The sequence below is a fragment of the Mastigoproctus giganteus genome, chromosome 8, assembly GCF_048544385.1.
Source record: "Mastigoproctus giganteus isolate SK-2022 chromosome 8, ASM4854438v1, whole genome shotgun sequence".
In the NCBI taxonomy this organism is placed as follows: domain Eukaryota; kingdom Metazoa; phylum Arthropoda; class Arachnida; order Uropygi; family Thelyphonidae; genus Mastigoproctus; species Mastigoproctus giganteus.
This window is the reverse complement of record NC_143582.1, coordinates 60,461,127-60,481,134: the sequence shown is the minus strand read 5'-3', so window position 1 is coordinate 60,481,134 and position 20,008 is coordinate 60,461,127. Positions and strand designations below refer to the sequence as shown.

Sequence of the window (20,008 nt, the reverse complement as noted above, 5' to 3'; positions counted from 1 at the left end):
CTGCCAACAATAAATTTCACCTTCTGAAAGTTTACTCGGATATTCAGCTACTGTGAAAAACAGATGACTGCGTGTTGGAGTAAAGGGAAACCGCAACACAGGTTGACCAGAGGCTAGTATGGTATCCTACTACTTCTGACTGGCTATGGAAAGCAGCTTACTAGCATGACTTCTCAGTATGTGGAATAGATGGCTGCATAGGTTTTTCAGGCACCACTTACATTGCAGAATGGTAATACCTTTAACCCTTAATTTGCACTTTCTAATTGCCTAAAAACCAGAGGTGGGAACAGTACACACAAAGTTAAGTCTCTCGGAATCCATTCGTTATATGGAAATTTTTTTCATTCTATGGAAACTATTTTAAATGTAATTACCAAGAAGAATTTTTAAAAAAATGCACTATAAAGAATTTGTTAAACAGAGGTCTGACTGTAATTAAATCAAAAATAAAGCAATTTTAAAATGCATAACTGGTCAAGTGTGCCCTTAAATGCTGTGCCTGGGACCCCGCTTGCTCCACTGTAGTTCTGGCTCTGATTTTCCATAACATATTATTATCCTATGGTATCCTTGATAACTTTTGATAACACAGTGTATTTCTTTATGCCGTGCTACACTGCTATGTACACATCAGTAGCCTGTGAACCATTATGAATTGAATTCTCATTGCTAGTGTACTGGTTCTTCCAAACTTTGTAAAAAAAAAAAAAAAGCGTGGGTCCAAATGCTGTCTTCATGGAAAGAACCTACTCCGTTTCAAATGAGGACTGCATGGTTTATTCTCCTATAAATCTTTCATCATACAAACAGGCAAATTGAATGAACACAATTTATAGACACAACATGCTGCAACTTCATAACTTTAGTTGTCTTGATGCAAATTCAGACACAACCCAGCCCAAACCAACCTTACTAACTTTGATCCTCTTGCCTTAGAGTAAAAGTGATGCAAATGATATTGAAAATGCACTGCCTTTCAGTGCCTTTTAAATTTCATTATATTATCTGAAACGAACAGTTACCACATTTTTATTGAAGAAAAAAAAACGTTCAGAGGAAAATTTTTCAAATCCCTCAGATAACTGAAGCTTAGCTCCTTGGAGAAAACTGCTGTGCTGTTTTTTAACTAAATATATTCTTGTAACCTTTTTAATTTTAATTTAGTTTTTTTTATCTTCTGTCATAAATTGAACCCTATATAAAATTACAAATACTGTTTTGTCTGTAGGCGTCAGTTAATGCTGCAATGCTGGAGTTACAGTCCTGAAGACCGTCCTACATTTTCCTACTGTCAAATTACTTTGGAGGATTTATTGGAAAAGTTTGCTACATCTGATGTTTCAGTAAATACTGTGCACAATCACAATTATTTGGGTCAAGCTTACAGTGGTTAGTATAATTTTGTTTCATAATGCTTTCAAACTAAAAAAATAAATATAAAGAATCTTTTTTTTTTTTTTTTTTTTTTTTGATTTGGTAGTTGTTGGCGCATCGGCTTCTGTGGCCATATTGCACCTCCCAAGGTTTTTGCAGTACTTTGATCCAAGCCCGAGGCGGGAATCGAACCCGCGACCTTTGGGTTGCCGGGCAGGTACTTTACCCACTCGGCTAGCCCGGTCGGCATATAAAGAATCATATTTTTGCATATTTTTTATAAAAGTACTTGGTTAGATATGATGTTAAAATATTTAGCATAAAAATATACAGTGTTTTCATTTGATATTCATCCTGCAAACAGACAAACTGGTCTCAAAACACTGATGCACAACTACCAATATAATACAGAATCGTCTCTTGACGTAAGCTACCCTGACACTAATCCTGGGGGCTTAGCGGTTACTCAATTGTTCATTACCATTCAAAGGAATTTGACTTCAGGGAATTATAATATACCGACTGCCCTGATTTCGAATGAAGTAATTTTAGTGGAGAACTTGTTTGGAAGGGAAAGCAAAATGCTTTTTGTAATAAATGCTGAAGAAACCGAAGAAAAGTCTGCCAGGTACAAAAATTGTACAATATTACTAATCAGTTGACATTTCTAACTAAATGTTAGATCTTGCATTTGGCAAAAAGAAATACAGAGGTAAGTTACAGTCTGGGGGGAGGGGGGGGCAACAATTAACAAAGTGGCTCAGAGTTAAAAAGATTTAGAGGTTGTGATATAACAAACACAGAAGTTTTCCTTGCAATATAAGCAAGCAGTCAGGAAAGCCCAGGATCTTTGTAGGACTTTTGTTCATAGGGAGAAGGATTTTATTATTCTTCATTATAAAAAAATAGTGAGAACCCATTTGAAATAAAGTATGTAGACCTCACTAAAAAAAGACAACTTCCAGAGAGGGTTCAAAGAGTAACTAGTTAGGAGTACTAAGGGTTGTTGCTATGAGCAGCATCTTAGAAGATGCAGATTACTTAGGGATGACCTGATTGAGCTGTTTAAGGCCGTTAAAGGAATGAGGAAGTTGAAGGAGGAATGTATATTTGTGCTGGCAGATGAAATTAGAACAGCAGATATGAATATAAAATTTTGCATATGAGATATCACCACAACATAACCTGTTTTCTGAATATAATGAACCAACACTGTCCATCAGACAACAGAAATTATTTCTGAACTATGCCTTCCAAATAGAATGTATATTGTATATTTGTGCTGGAAGATGAAATTAGAACAGGGGATATGAATATAAAATTTTGAGAAACAAAAAAAATTAGAACTTATGAAGTTTGTTGCCAGGCAATGTGTTGTTGATCATCGGAATAAGCTGCCTCCAAGTTAGTTGAGACAGAGTCTGACAAAACTCAAGGTGGAATTAAATAATTTACTTTTCAGTGAGGCAAACTGTGATTGACTGAGGTTTTTTTGCTTATGCTGAATAATTTTGCAAAGAAAGCAGGCATGTACATATTTACATATGTAGATATAAACAAGAAAAGAGCAAGTCAGAATGGTCCCTTATGTAAAAGATGTGGGAAGGTATTCATTGATCCAGCTGATGGTTGAATGGGTACTTTGCATCAGTTTTACAGAAGAAAGTAACTTCATGGTGAGAAAATGTGCTGTTTTACCTGAGCACACGAAAATGAGTGATATGAAATTGCAGAAATAGAAAAACTTGAGTTTGAAGACGAGTAAGAACTCTAGAGCAAGCAGTATATACCCAGTTAGTTTAGGAAGTGACAACAAAATGTATCAGACTATAAAGAACTTAGAATCTTTGGAACTTATTAGACCTTACAGTAGGGAATGATTGCTTGGATTAAAAGAGTGTCATTGTATCACCAATCCATAATGGTGGTTTCACACATGAAACATCATTTATTATTAACTACAGAGCAGTCAATTTGACTTCACAGGTAGGAAAAATGGTGACAGCAATTAAGAATTTAATACAGAAAATTTACATAGAAATGATTTTCTCCACATGACCACTGTATTTCATTTTTAATCACTGCCAATAATTGCTTATAATTTGTCTAGAGTTTCCCTTTACAGAACCATGTTATGTTCTAAAGAACACAGCATGATTTTGCTAAAGCAGTCCTGCATGAGAGACTGCTGTATAATCTGGAACACATGGGAATCACAGGTAAGATCCTTGGATAATGAGATGGCTATACAACAGGAGACAAAGGATTGTAATTAATGGTTACTCTTCAGAATGGGATAGGGATGATTTTCTTAAATGATATTGTTAAAAAAGTACAGATATGATGTGGAAATTTGTAAGTGATGTGAAGGTTGAGGAAAGGGAGAATGATTAATGACTAACTTCAAGTGGCCTCCTTCACAGTGACTTGGACATTGCATTTGAGGATGGTTAGTTTACTGGCATCTACACTTGATTGCTGAAAAGTGTAAGATTTTATACCTAGGAAATAAGAGCCAAAAAAATAACTTAGACACTTGGAAGGGCTGAAATGAAAATAAAGGAAGAAAGGTGGTATTGGGCTCAAATAGGCTGGAATGCTGTTCCAGAACAAACATTCTGTTTCATAAAATTTTCCATTTCAAACACCGATTTTGTGATAGTAGACATGAATTTATCTGTGCAGTGTAGACAGATATCAAGGAGGGCCCATGGTGTCCTGCTGATTTATTGTATAACTGTTTATAGAAATAACAAGGATTCTGAGGCTGCACCTGCAATAGTATGTCAATTAATGAAGGCCACACCTAAAAAAAATAATAATAACATTGAAATTCTTGAAAAGTCCAAAGATGGGCACATGCCTGGTAAAATCGTATTCCTATGAGGAGAAACTGAATATATGGGCTCCAGAGCTTGACAACTAGGTACCTTAGAGAAGATCTGATCAAGGTTTATAAGGCTCTGAGAGGAAATAATAAAATGAATGACAAAATTTTCATGGCGTTATGTGACATTACAACCAGAGGCATAAATTCACACTAGAAGGGAAGAATCATAGACAGGAATGGGAGTTTTCCTCTAGCTAGTGAATTGTTAATCATTAAAAATAAGTTGTTTACATGGGTAATCGAAAGCCAACTGCTTTGGGAAATTCAAAAGCCTGCTAGAAAGAGTTACCTATATGAAGAGGGAAACACATACACAGTTGTTTTTTTGTTTTTTTTTGCTGGTGCAGGAAAAGCACCAACCAAAAAATGAAAATAAAAAACTTCATTTTTTTAAAAATGAAAATAAAGAATATATGAGCTACAGAGTTTAGTAACTGAATACCCTGGAGAGGATCTGATTAGGGTTTATAAGGCCCCAGGAGGAAATAAAAGGAATGTTTGATGGGTGAATGGCCAATGCTAATTAATTTTGCTGTATTACTGTTAGCGAGCTTTTTTCTTGTTAATGATAACTTTTCATACCAAGAAAAACTGATTTGAAAGCAGAGCTGTGGATCCCTTTACTGCTTATAATTACAAACGGGTTGCATCAAATTTCATGTTGTTAAAATTGTGGGAATTTTTTTTTTGAGCTTGCAGTGTTAATTCTTGAACACAGTCAAGACATTTCATATTATTTATAATTCATCTCAGTTAACTCTATATTATTATGTTGGGAATTGCGGGCAACTGACATGAAAAAGACAGAACTAAAGTTTGGATACGAAATACGCAGATTAAATAGACATAGATGTTGTTTTGAAGAAAATTTTGCCAATTAAATTATCTATTGGGAAATTGAGATAAGTTCCCGAAACAGTAAAAGCTCAATAAAACAATAAACCAGTAAAGTTTAATTAAAAAATTACATATTTAAATAAACTAATAAATACAGAGAATGGTAATTTTAAATATTATATGCTTTTACACAGGAAGGTTTATCCCATTGTAGAATTTTGTACACATTCTATGTATACAGAATTCATCAATCAGATTTTTGTGATTAACAGCAAGGAATAGTATTGAAAATGAGATGGGAAACTTTAAAAAATTATTCTTAATTCTCACACTATATTCAGATAATATCAAAAATTACCTCTAGAAACAGCAAATGGTCTATTAATCCAAAAAATTTCTTTCCTTTAACTGTCTTAAGGCTGTTTCACTCACTTCTCAACTGGCAGCTAACAGTTCTATGGAAAATTAATACTCTCTTAATCAAAAACAGAACATAAAGAATTTTTTAAGGCTTACCCAGTAAAAAAATAATTAATGATGCAAATAGAGGAGGGGTAATTGCCATACTTAAGAAGTACTAAAATTTTTCTGTGTTGGTTAATGCTGCACACCTGGTACATCCACTCAAATGTCAACAATGGTCACCAATCAGGTTAAAGTAGCAAGCAGTGGTAGTGGGAGATACATCATGTTGGCCTCCCTGTGACCGCTAACATGCTCAACACAGTTCAGTTGTGTGCATGTGCTCGCATAATCTCATGCATCATTTCTTTCAGCTTTAATTGCATAACCTCCATTGAATAATTGAACTCCCCCTCTCTGCTGGAATTAATATTTTTGAAAAATCATAATCCATCACTGATCATTACTCTAAACTTTCATCTGAAAATGATTTACTTTAATTGATTAAAAGATGAAGTCCAAAGATGTGTGAATCCAAACTGTATATTGGATGAGTTGCTTGATTTCTGGTTTGAAGTAGTGTATCCATCAATCATTGCCATTGACAGTCCATGAAGAGGAAGGCTTACCCATCTACCTCGTATTGTGCCAACAACTCTAAATGCTTTCTTTCTTCTGAAGTAGCTGATCTAGTATGAAGCTCCAGGGAACAAATCACAAATACGCTTTTGAATAACACGAGTAGTCAGTTATTGCATTCAAACTTCTTTTACTAATTTTGAGTTGAAGTGGTGAACAACTTGTTTATTTGTTACTGTAATATGAAATGTACAAAGGAATGTTGATATCATATACTAGACTGCTATACAAACTGGAGCAATGTGGTATTAAGGGCAAGTTACTGCTAGGGATAAAGGGATGATTAGGTGGAAGAAAACAGAGAGTGGTTATCAATGGGCACTGCACTTCGTGGACTAAATGTTATTAGGGGAGTTCCCCAGGGTTCAGTGTTGGGCCCATTGTTGTTTTCTATATTTATCAATGATATTGATGAAGGCATATCAGGCTTAATGTCCAAGTGTGTGGATGATACAAAGGTTGACAGGGTGGTTAATGACAGTATGCTACTACAGTGAGATCTAGAAAAGTAGAGCAGTTGGGTTGAGAAATGGCAATTGAAGTTTAACATTGATAAATGCAAAGTACTGCATATGGGTAGCAGTAACCTCAGAGTAACATACCATCTGTGTGGTACTATGCTCAGGGTAGTGGAAAATGAGAAAGTCCTGGAGGTGATTGCACCGTCAGATATGAAGTTCTCTGAGCAATGCAGAGAGATTGCTAGGGCAGCTCATGAGGTTTTGTCAATGATATAGATGAATTTTGCTAGCAGAGATAAGAAGGTGATTATCCCATTGTATAAGGCAATGGCCAGGCCACATCTTGAGTACTGCATACAGGTCTGGATGCCTCATTTTAGGAAGGATGTGGAGCTGTTGGAACAAGTACAGAGAAGGGCAATGAGGTTGGTGAGCAAAACAAAGGGTTGCTCTTATCAAGAAGGCTTCTGTTCTGTAAATTGCATCTGGAGACTAGGCACCTGTGAGGTGATCTGATTGAGGTGTTTAAGGTTTTGAATGGATTGAGCAAGCTTAGTGTTGATGGGATTCTTCCTCTTTCTCAGACGATACATATGTGGGGGCACAAATTCAAATTGAGGAAGGGATAGTTGCAGAATAGATGTGTAGAAGTTTTCCTTTAGCATCTGGGTGGTTGATTACTGGAACAAACTTCCATCTGTTGTTGTGAAAGTTGATAGTTTAAATAAATTCAAGGAAAACTAGACAAAGTAATGGAGGGAATGGGTGTTGTGGTTTTTGGTGGCTGATGCTCTATAAGCTTGGTCTCTTGCATCATATGCCAGTGCTAATGCTAAGGTAGCTAAAAAGTTTTGTGAAGGCTATACAATTTCTGAATAGGATCCACATGGCAGATGGATACCAACACCATGCTGACATGATGATATGGTTGCCAAATGAAAACTTGCAGAAAGTCTGAAGTTAGATTAGACAGACTTTAGTCATATACCACAACATCCTTATTATATTATATTATATTATGGATAGCCTACAAAGGATTATTTTAAATAATGCAAGTGAAAAATTCCCTTTTTAAGATTCCTGAGTCAAAAATGACTCAAAGTCTGAGAGATGGCAAGTCTAAATTCTTCAATTCAAGTCAGATTATTTAAATATTTTTTTCTGAAAAACTGCTACATAACATTCATGTGACTGCCCCCCCCCCCTCTCACCCATAATTCACTGTAATGTTTTATCTTCATGCATTATGCAATTTTCTGTCACATTTGAAGATATTTAAAGACAGGTTCATAAAAATCAGTAATAATTGATAAAGATGGCCAGACAAAAAATATCATGTAGCACAAATTCTAGTAGAAATGTCATGATACTTACTCATTTTATAAAAAAGTGTTTTATAATTTTTTTAAGGCATTAAATAACTGAAAAAGTAAATTTTTCATCAGAAAATACTCACTACATGATATCTTATTATAGGAGTTGGAAAATCTTTTAATGATTTTTTGCATTAAAAGATTTTCCAACTCCTATAATAAGATATCATGTAGTGAGTATTTTCTGATGAAAAAATTACTTTTTCATTAGTTGATTTTTTGACTTGAATATATATGATGTTTATTATACATTTTCAGTATAAGTAGTGGCTAAATGATGCAAGAAAACAAGCCCACGAAAAAAAAAAAAAAAAAACTTAATTTCCTAATAATTGGCAACTATGAAATAACTTCTCACCTTATTTTTAATTTATTGCCTGTTTTAATATATTAAATACAATTTTTTTGGAAGCTATTTTCTTCATGATTAGCTGTTAAAGCAATGCAGAGGAGTGGTTGCATAAAAAAAGAGCTGCTTTTTGTAAACATGTTTTTTATAATAAAATTGCAAAATTGTTTTTGAAAACCTCTTGTCTTCTATATCACTAAACTAATAATTTACCTATTTGAAATCATTAATGATAAAGATTTTTCAAAATAAATTTTTTTTGCAGGGTACTTTTATTATTCATGGTGTCTACCTAAAAATGTAATTGCATGTATATGATTATAGATTTTGTTAACAACAGTTCCTTCATTTTTACTATAAATTGTATGCTTGAAAAAGCTTGTTTTCAATGCAGCAAATCCTCAACCCCTGTATGCCACACCCACAGAGTGCATGGGCGAGTTAGTTTCTTTGCCATGTTATGACAATCAAGGCTACCATGGAGATGAACCACCACAACAGCAAGGATCAGGTAGCTGCAGAAGAATTTTTATATGCATGATGAGTTTCTTCTGCACATTAATTTTTTCCCTCTCAGATGCACCCATATGTTGTCTTTGAAAATACTACAGTATACTAGCACCTGCCTGAAATATCACTGTTGTTATAAGTTAGCTATATGGAGATATTCAAATGTAGATATTCAAACACAATTCAAATTTATTTTATGGTAATAACATATACTATGATTTTAAGTCTGCTAAATTTACATAAGTTATTTACAAGGGCTAAAATGCCTCAGACTGCGAGAAGAATTTACTGTCATGTAAGTTAATGCAATAAAAAAAAACCGAATTTTGTCTAATATTAACTTTAGTCGGTAAAATATTTTTTTATTGTATAATATACTATAAAATATTTAAGGGCAAAGGCCTCATGCTACGAGGTAGAATGACTAACATATAGGTTAGTGCAAAAGCGTCATTTTAACGTAGCCATTTACCAAAGTAGTTAAATTAATTAATTAAATTGGCAACACCAGCGTACCTGCCCACCCACCCACCAAGGAGAAGCCAACAAGCTTTGAAACGGTGCTGTCTGAGTAATGGTATCCGCTGAGAATAAGTAACAGTAGTCTTCTCCACTGGTGAAGTGTTACTTATTCGAGGTAGTACAATACCATGGCAACTCGTGAAGGCATTCACAATGTGAGATATAACCAAAACGATGCCAATTTAATTTAACTACTTTGGTAGATGGCTACGTTAAAATGATGCTTTTGCACTAACCTATATGTTGTATAATACAGTATATCTAATTTAAACTGTTATTCGTTATCAAAGTCTTCTTGAATTTTTGTCTTCAATTTTACCTAATTTCTGCATTACATGATATTTATGATATTAATCAGGAATAAGTAAATTTCTAATTCAGAAATTATATAATTAAATGAGATGTAGGATTGCTTTCAGCTAACCTATGACAGTTTTGCAAGTTGGCCTAGTATTATGGTATATGTGGCAGTAGATAATGCTAAATGCTAATTCTAGGATGAGTAATAATTAATAGTAAAGTAATTTGGTCACATTTCTTATTATAATAAATAAAAAACACTGATATTTACTGTTCTCTACTTTAACTTTAACTTCTTATCTAAGCATTTGCAGTATCTATAAAAAAGGTATGAGTTAATCTCTATATTTTACAAAGTATCTAAATGCAGAACCCCTTTTTTTTTTTTGCTTTGCATGAATAAGCTTTTTTTTGTGTACTTTTTTGCATGTGCAAATTAGATATGGGATTTCCCCCCCCCCCCCAACTTGTGAAGAAATAACAATGGACTCATCAGTTAGCAACAGATCTGAGATGTTCTAGGATGCTCCACTGTTTGATTTTTTGACTGGAAATGTACAGGTTTCTTCAGCAAAACTTTTACTATGAACTGCATGAAGACATTTTAATAATAACTATATGGTGGTGGTGGTGGCACTAATTAAACCTTTTGATCATGGAATATACATTTATCTTTGTCTCCTTTAGGAAGATTACCAGAAAATTATAATGCAAGATTAAGAGAGCTAGCCATATTAACCACAGTTAGGGATGCTGATGATGAGAGCATATGTAGTGATTCACTAACACCAATAAATGGAATGGCAGTAGTAAGTTATATATCCTTTCATAGCTTTAAATGCAGATGTTTAGCTTCTCTAAACATTTTTTTATATACTATTTGTGATGTATACAATAGTGGCCACATAAATTGTATCACTATAATTTTTTTGCAAAACAAGCATTACAACTGGAATAATTGCTCCTCTATACCAAATTTTTTTAAGCTTACAAAAAATTATTAAACATTATTATACTGATTGAAAAAATTACAAAACCAACTACAGTAAAACATTGTTACTTCAAAATTCAAGGGATCAAAAAAAATACCAAAAAGCAATCCAACAGTCTGTTTCATTTATTTTATAGTTCATGTACTTTTTTTGATATTTTGTCCATTGCATCTGCGAGACCAGCATTTCCCAAAATGTGTTCCATGAAAAATCATAATTAATAATTAAAGAAATAAAATAAATAAATTTTGCATATTTGTAGCATACACCACTATTGTATCATTATAATTTTTAACATTTTTTTTGTTCCAGTTATTAATATGCTGGCATAGACTAATAATCAAATAGACCGCACAACACTTTATTTTAGCGGGCTTTTTCATAAAGAAGTATGCGTAGAAGTAATGACATCTATGAAAAAGTAGCAATATAGTGATCTAATACCATTTGTATGTGATTTAGCCTAGAGTACATGGGTTGAAGGAGAGAGGGGAAGCGAACCAATATTATAACTAAACTCACTTCCTTGTATAAATCTTTTTTGATAATTATTAGTATTTCAAAATATTATTATTATTAAAATAAATGACCATGGATTTGTGGTTGAAAAAAGGAACTTTAAAATGAGAAGCAAGTGCTTCTAGTATTGCAACTGTGGTTGATGAAACCGAACACAATATTGTCACACTTCAAAGTGAGGATGAACAATCGCAGCCTTTTGTTCCCCAAAAATCCGAAGTGAAAAAACAGGAACCAACTAATAAAAGACCAAAACAAAAGTATGATAACAGTTATTTGAATTTAAGCTTTACATGTTTTGGAAATGAAGATGCTCCTAATGCACAGTGCGTTGTATGCAATAAAATATTAGCAAACAGTTCTGTGACTCCCACTAAACTTATGTTTCATAAGTGTTCCGTAAATATATTGTGCGATGAAAAGTGTTCCGTGACTAAAAAAGTTTTTTTAGTCATGGAACACTTTTCACCATAGGTCCCGATAGCAGAATATTATTAGCCCTACACTGAAAAAACCACTCTAATAATTTACTCTTTACGTCTTTGTGCTTTGCACACCATGTTCTCTTCATCCTTCCAGTTGTTTCCTTTCTCAAATTGTTTTTCTATGGCATCACGATTTTTAAGAAATGTCGAGAGAGTTGAAAGTGGAATACCATATTGTTTTGGTTTACACTCCTTTATCAACCTCATGAATCAAATTTAACTTTTCCGAAATATTTAGCTCATTTTATTTCCTCTTAGTCATTTCATAGCTCTTTCTTCTATTTACCAAAATAGAATTTTTCTATAAGAGAAAGAAAAAACTGCCTTAAAGGGAGTATAATCTAACACACGATAGTATCCTATCATATTGCATTTAAAATTTATACGGTAGAACTTCTTAAATCCTGCACTAAAAAGCCATAATAAATTTAAAAAAGCATTACTGTGATGTGTTTTCTCAAGTTCGAGGCTATGTCCCACGCAGACTTCAATAATCCAGAATGACCTTGAATGAGCGTCTGATAAACCAACAATGTATAGCTTGGTAAACGGAGAATGGAAACGCTATTTGAGCACAAAAACTTTCCACGTAAACACGCAATATGTTTGTGGGTCACTGGACTTAAAGACTTCAATTGGACGTAATGGCTTCAAATTTCATTGTACACATATTTTGAATTATCCACACTAAGAAGTACGCAAAATCCTATGGTGTTTGCCGGGGACTACTCTTAACTTCGAATTATCCGATATAGAAATAACGAGGTTTTACTGTATTTAGACATATTGGAAACCTTTTTAATTTGAATCCAAAGGGACTTAAATTACTACCTTTAAATTAAATGAATGTGCTTAAATTTTTCTGCAAATGTTGATATATTGTATGCAATAGTTGGTAATAATATATTCTTCATTGGTAAAAATGGAATAGAATTATTGTCTACGTATAAATGTCAAAAAGTAGCATACACACAGAAACACTGTATGTATCTAATGGTAATTTTATATATAGTAGTAAGCAGAAAATAAAATACAATATAACAAATTGACTTGTTGCCAAGTTTTTAACTCAAAATGGAAATAGGTAGTCACTGCAGACAGGCAGCAGTGATCACTTTTTTGAAGAAATCATCTAGAATCATAATTTTATCTCTTCGATGACAAAGCTGTTAAGCTTGCCTAATACTGTTATTAGTATCCCCGACATTTGATAAGTGACTCAAGCACAGCGATTGTTGTAAATGCATCCTTGAAGCAAGACCTCTTCCACATGATCAGCAGTAATTTCCTGGATCTCAGCAATGCAGTCTTTATTAACAAACTGTCAATCTGCCATCTATCAGATCCTCCCAGCTGTCAGATACCAATGCAGGTTTCACATTGTCTTCTTCAATGATACCACTTTGTAAACAAATCCAGCTTTAGTAAAGCATTTTTTGATTATGTTGGACTCCACAGAACCCGCGCTATAAATATGTCTCATGGCATCCAGTGACTCGACTCCATTTCCTGATTTTTTACACAGGAACATTGCATTTGATATTAGAAATAATATCACATTAAATATTTCTAGCACAATGCTTTGAGGAAAGCTAATAATACCTCAACATCTAGGTGTTGCAGGTAGTTGTGTGTGTTCCAAATTTATGCTTAGCTGATTGTGAGTGGACCATAATCCAAAGGATTTTTTGTTTTTTTTTTTTCCCCTTTTTGTTCTTGCTGGCCATATGATCCTCCAACTATACGAGCCACTTCATAAATAACTTACATACCAGTCATTTTTGTTTACTCTGTAATTATAAGGGAGATGTGTTACCATTTTGAAGCATCATGGGTTTTCATGATTTCTTCCTATGAAAAATGCATCTGGTTTTTCACTTCTATTTCTATTGCAAGCTTACAACAAGCAGTTACTCTTTCAATTTCTTCCCAGCATGATTTGTTTCATCTTTAAAGGCCAATGTTTGATTTGGGTGTAACTTGTAGAAGAGGCCAGTTTCTTTTGCAGGTTTTTGTATAAGTGTTACAAATTTTGTATAAGTGTTACAAGTGTTACAAAGATGTGTTACCATTTTGAAGCATCATGGGTTTTCATGATTTCTTCCTATGAAAAATGCATCTGGTTTTTCACTTCTATTTCTATTGCAAGCTTACAACAAGCAGTTACTCTTTCAATTTCTTCCCAGCATGATTTGTTTCATCTTTAAAGGCCAATGTTTGATTTGGGTGTAACTTGTAGAAGAGGCCAGTTTCTTTTGCAGGTTTTTGTATAAGAGCCCCCCCCCCCAACTGTCAGCTAGTATTGTATCAACAGAAGACACTTCATTTATGCACAGCAAAACATACCACTTCTGGAAATGCAGTAACCATCTGTTTAAGGATTTCATGGCAAGCCCCATCTTGCATGCTACTTTGACAGCCTCTTCTTTCACCAACAAACCCAGACATTGGTATAGTGCTTGCTCTTACTTTACAAAACTACTCCTAAATTTCTTCATAGCCTGCATGCTTTGCTCCTTACACTTTTGTTTGCAAGGGTCAGTCCCTTTTGCTGCTGCTGCAAATTCTATGGTCTCTGATTCCTCACACATGGATGATAGACAACAGAATGCCAAGTTCCCTCATCATTTTAGTTTTTGTTTTCTCATTCTTGACCACTGAAACAATCTCCAGCCTCTTTGGTGAGGAGGTGCAGTTGAGATTTTCCTTTCATCAAATTTGCAATTTTTTTTATAGTAGTTGCCATTAAGAGTATCATTTACAAAATGTTTTCTGTCTACCTCTTTGCTTGAATAACAAGCAAAGAGGTAGACAGAAATTTATTGAGCCTATGGTGTGGTTTTCTCATCTGATCCATGGATGTTAAATTTGGATTTATCAGATAAGATGCAATCGTGACATAAATTGTTGGACTTCACTTGCCCTTGCACCAATATATTCCTTCATCTAGTTTTAGATTTATATGGAGAGGTGTATCTTTCACAATAACCATGAAATCTGTCCTGTGCTGGAGGACTAATTTTATTTATTATACAGATTTTATTTTTACATTTCCAATCTTGCATCAATTTTTACACAGAAGACTGGTTACAGCCAACCTTTCTGAAAATATATCATCTAAAAAGCACTCTCTATCAAGAGCAATAAGAAATTGGTGAAATGTACTAGTAGGCACTTGCCTTCATACACAGGATGATTTAAAAGCATGAATTATTACACAATCTGAAATGGGAATTATTAAGCATGATGCAATAGCATATAACATTACAGGATGAAATGATACTTTCAAGTGACATCTTTTCACATGCACAGGACAGGAAGAATAATGAAATAATGAACTTTAATGGGATAATGCAGTTTTTTGGCCACCACTGTAGGTTAATTATATAGAAATATAGTCACTAGAGGATGCTTTAGTAACAGTTGGTTATAGGATTCTGAAATTTTGTAAATAGATTGCCAAAGTAGTGCTCGCAAATGAAAGTGTTTCAATTTTTCCACTAGAGGTGCTTTTCACAGTTAATTGCCATGTTTCATGCATATAGAGACATATATCAAAAGAGCATTGTCACCTGCATTTGGCACACTAGGGCCATAGATATACCAATGCCCCTAATAAAACCACAAACAAGCAAACAGATGCAAGTAAATGATCATTGCCAAGGCTTCTTCAGGACAACAGAGATGGTCAGAAGAGTGATGCTGTGTTTTAATGCTACAAAATGCAATGTCTTACACTTGGTGAATAACAACAATAAAATAGCTCATACACTTTAGGGAGGGTATGATTGAATTGAATTAAAGACAATAGAAGAAGAAAGAAATTTGGGAGTATATGGTCAGACATGAAGTTCTCTGAATAGTGTAGACAGGCAGCTCCATGGTATTCTGCCAATAATTTATTGAATTTGCTTGTAGAGATAGGGTGGTCAAAATCCCACTGTATAAGGAAGTTGTCTTAAACAGTGAGATTATTATTAGTAGTGGCAAATGATACAAGCTTAGAGCATCAGAAAAAAAAAAGACATCACTTCACATTTCGCTTGTCCATCTCCTCGTTAATTTAGTTCCTTGAATTTATTCAAATTGCCCACCTCTACAACACTTGAGGATCATGTTACTGCAATCCGATTCTTTGAGGAAACCTGAAGCAAGAGGCCTCCTGCAGTAAATAGAGTTGTAAGCCTCAAGGATTGACTATAATCTACTGAAAGTGAAAAAGCCTTTACCCTCTGACTGAAGGCAAATTGTTGCACATCCAACCTGCAACTGTCTTTCCTCAGTTTGAATTTATGGCCCTTCATGTAGAGGGGCTATAAATTCAAAATAAAGGATTCTTTAGCATTGAGCTTACTCAATCCATTCAAGGTCCTAAACACCTCAGTCAGATCTCTTCGTAAGTGTCTAATCTACACATGCTGCAATTTGCAAAACTGAAGCCTTTGCTGGTAAGAGCACCCTTGTGCTCCCGTTTCAACACATCCGCATCCTTCCTAAAATGAGGGTTCCAGACCTGTATGCAGTATTCAAGGTGTGGCCTAGCCATTGATAAGGATAAGGAAGTGATTATCCCTTATATAAGGGGATAATCACCTCCTTATCCCTGCATATCATTGACAAAACCCCATGAGCTGTCTGCATTGCTCAGAGAACTTCATATCTCATTACATAATTACTCACAGATCTTATCATTCTACACTACCTTGGGTGAGGCACCACACAGTTGGTATATTAACCTGGGATTACTGCTATGTATATGAAGTATCTTATATTTGTCAATATTAAACTTCAATTACTTGTCAGTCAGTATGCCTAATTTGTCTAGACCTTGTTACAGTAGCAACAAGGTCTAGACAAATTAGGTAGGTGGGCCAAGAAGGTGGAAATTACTGTGTTTAATTACCCTGCCAACCTTTGTATCATCTGCAGACATAGACATTAAGCCTGATATGCCTTCATCAATATATACAGAAAAGAACAGGCCAAGCACTGAACTTTGGAGGACTCCATTAATAACATTTGTCCAAAAAGAGCACTGCTGATTCATAAAAACTCTGCCTTCTTCCACTCAACTGTTCATCGATAGCACTAATTTGCCTTTAATGCCACACTGCTCCACTTCGTACTGCACTCTTTTATGTGCAATAGGATTAAAAACATTTGAGAAATCTGAGTACACATTGTCAAAATTATTTTTGCATTCAGTTTCTTTGTTACTGTGTTTGTAGTACCCAATCAGATTGGTCAAACATGATAACCCCCTTAACAAATCCATGCTGTAACTGCAGTATGTATTCTATGTCTAGATGGCCCTGCATTACTTCTTTAACCAATACCTCCATTATTTTCCCTGGAATAGAAGTCAAGCTAACAGTGTAATTACTCATGTCTCCCTTTAACCCCCCTCTGTGAATTGAATGTAGATTTGTACATTCAATACTGTGAATTGAATGTACATTTGCACATCTTGAATCCAGGGATGCCCACATAATCATAGCTAAAGGTGTGCTTACCTCTTTTCTGCCTCCTTTAATATAACTGAATAGATCTAATTCACCCAGGATTCCTTTTTTATGTTTAGCTTCAACAATTTCTCCTCCACTTTTCTTGCAGTTATTACAAAATCATTCGGCTCCCTGCCAGAATTGGACTCACTTCTGACAAGCCCATCCCTAAAAAATTTTTCATGTGTGAATATAGATGCAAACTACCATTCAGTTTGTTCACAACTTGAGCAGGATAATCAACAGTTAATCCATTCATATCTAATGGATCAATGTGATTCAACCTCTCTCCCCCCCCACTACTATTGTTTACACAAGTAAAGAATTCTTTGCCATACTTCTCGTAATCTGACTTAGCTTGCCTAATTTCCTTTGTGATTTGAATGCAGAGCAGTTTGTATCTACTGTAGGCATCCATATCACCTAATGATTTATACATATCCTTTCATTTTAATTCAATGCCAAGAGTGTCATCAGTTCATCTGACATCCATTTAGGGCTATGACTTGAATTGTATCTCTTAGCTAAATACAGTGGATTCCGGTTATTTGGGCCACCGGTTAATCGGGGCAGCCGTTAATTTGGGGCAAATCTTAAAAAACAGAACCCAATCGAGAAAATAGCCAGGGTTTACTTCGCTTAATTGGGACAAAATGCCGTTTAATCGGGGCAGGAAACCGCAGCACTGAAGATTACCCTACGAGTGTCTCCGACCGTACCATGTAATTCGGTCGGATTTCTGGAGGTTACAACCATAAAACAATTAGATGTCACCTGTTTATTGGGCTTTTGTGTTAGTGAAACCTATCATAAACTGATAGTAAACTCGATGTTATTGAATTTGCGATAATACCGACAGCTGGAATTCTGTGGGTTATTATGGAAAAGGTGTTTACACTTCTATGGAATCTTCAATCATATAAAAAAAATAATTTTCAGAATCTTCTCTTCATTCCTATTTTTAAAGCTTCGTAATTTGTTACTCCGTTCTCCCTTGCATGTATCGTGTTACTTGCAATTTGTGTGTGCCGTGTTCTTTGTTATTGATTGCTTATCTTTTTAACCCCCACCCACAAATGACAGTGAACAGAAATGTCAACTAGTTTAGTTAGTTAGTATGTACATATTACAGTATGTATTAATTCTCCCGATATTCTTCCGAATTTCACGTATCATTTAATTTTTTAATTGGTAAGGTAATAAAGGGTAAATTTGTACTTAATATATCTTTACTTTTATAGCCTGTGGATAATATTCCTCCTATTTTCGCTAATTAGAATCGCTGTTTAATTGAATTAAAATTCAATTCACAAACGTGATCACAATGACAGGCGCTTATTACACATCGTATAGTGAACGGTACTTTACAATGGTGATAGGTGCCTCCGTGGGCAGGAGCAGCACTGCGTAGCACACGCTTCTTGATTAGACTGGGGTTCGAGCCCATGATCACCAAATACGGAGGATGCGGAAAAGTCAGGGAATGACCACCGCATATCCCCAGAGCAATATGGCCTTAGCTGCTAATGCTCCTAAAAAAACCAAATGACAACAACGACATCATAACGTAATTCGATTGTACAGTGAACCAATTGTAAAGGGGGGCATTGTATTTTTAACTATTTACGTGAAACTACGGATAATTGGGGCAGCCTCAAAATGCCCCCCTCAAAATGTGTCCCAAATAACCGGAATCGACTGTATAAAAATTCTAGCAGCTTCTACAGTAACATCCATTAGTGCTTCACATTTAGAATTTCTTGTTGGTATCACTGCATAGAATTTAAAACTGTCTGAGACTGCTGTAGTCACCGTTTCCTTGCCTTTCACAGTAGTTGTCTTTGAGTAAATTGCACATTGTTTCCTAGTGGGTCTTTTATCTGCAGATTCTTATTGCATGGAGGGTCATGGCTGATAACCAGATCAAAAGTATCGCTTTTCTCTTGTTTCCTCTCTGGCACTCTCAACAAATTGTGGTATATCATTGACAAAGATGGTGAATAAAAGGGGCCCAAGAGATGATCCCTGTGGTACTCCTCTCAATGGAAAAAATTCCCTTGAGATTTCCTGTCCAATGATCACCCTATGTTTTCGATATAAAATACATAACTCATCAACCAAGATAGTAGAGGATGAAGTATTCCATAGTAGCTTGTTTTTTAGCAGTTTATTGTGTGGGACACCATCAAAGGCCTGTGTAGATCACATCGACCTGACCTCCATGATCGATGGTGTCTAGAACCAGCTGCCAGATAGTGAGAAGGTTAGTGGTAGGCTGTCACAGATGAAGTGCTGAAAATATTCCATTAATCGGTTGTGAATGATACTATCCAAAATTTTTGCCAGCGAGTTCAGAAGGCAGATGGGATGGTAATTCTCTAGTGAGTGGATTGCACTGCTCCTTGGGATAGTAATAACATTGACTGTTTTGAAGTGAGTGGGGTAAATACCAGTCTTAACAGAAAGATTGAATATATGCATTATTATATATTTAAGTTGTGGAAAGAAATAACGACATGAAAATTGTAAAACAGAGATCACCAATTTTTAAGGAGTGCAGTTATGGTTCATTTGGCAGGATTGGCAATCATCTGTTCAGAAACTGTGAACAAATATGCATACATCCACAGGTGTGACAGTAAATACTTCTGCAATTCACATTAAAATTCAGTTCATATTATGATACAAATACTTCTACAATTCAAGGTAATGCAATTTTATAATTACATTACCTTAGTTTTTGTGACCAGGCTGCTGCACATAAGTCATACTTCACATGAAAGAATGCAAGTCAGCTTTGCCAGGTAACAGTGGGAGTAGTCTCTGCAGAATGGATATCCTTGTGGAG

The 20,008-nt window shown here is 34.9% G+C and overlaps 1 protein-coding gene across 1 annotated transcript in view; it reads left to right on the top strand.

The window, feature by feature from the left end:
- The window catches only part of LOC150081563 (proto-oncogene tyrosine-protein kinase ROS-like), a 356,247-nt gene that overhangs the window by 334,243 nt on the left and 1,996 nt on the right, over positions 1-20,008 (top strand). The window contains exons 37-38 of the mRNA XM_090380246.1: positions 1,232-1,392; positions 10,348-10,469. Of these exons, the coding sequence (XP_090236372.1) occupies positions 1,232-1,392; positions 10,348-10,469 (283 nt within the window). The remainder of the gene's footprint in view (positions 1-1,231; positions 1,393-10,347; positions 10,470-20,008) is intronic.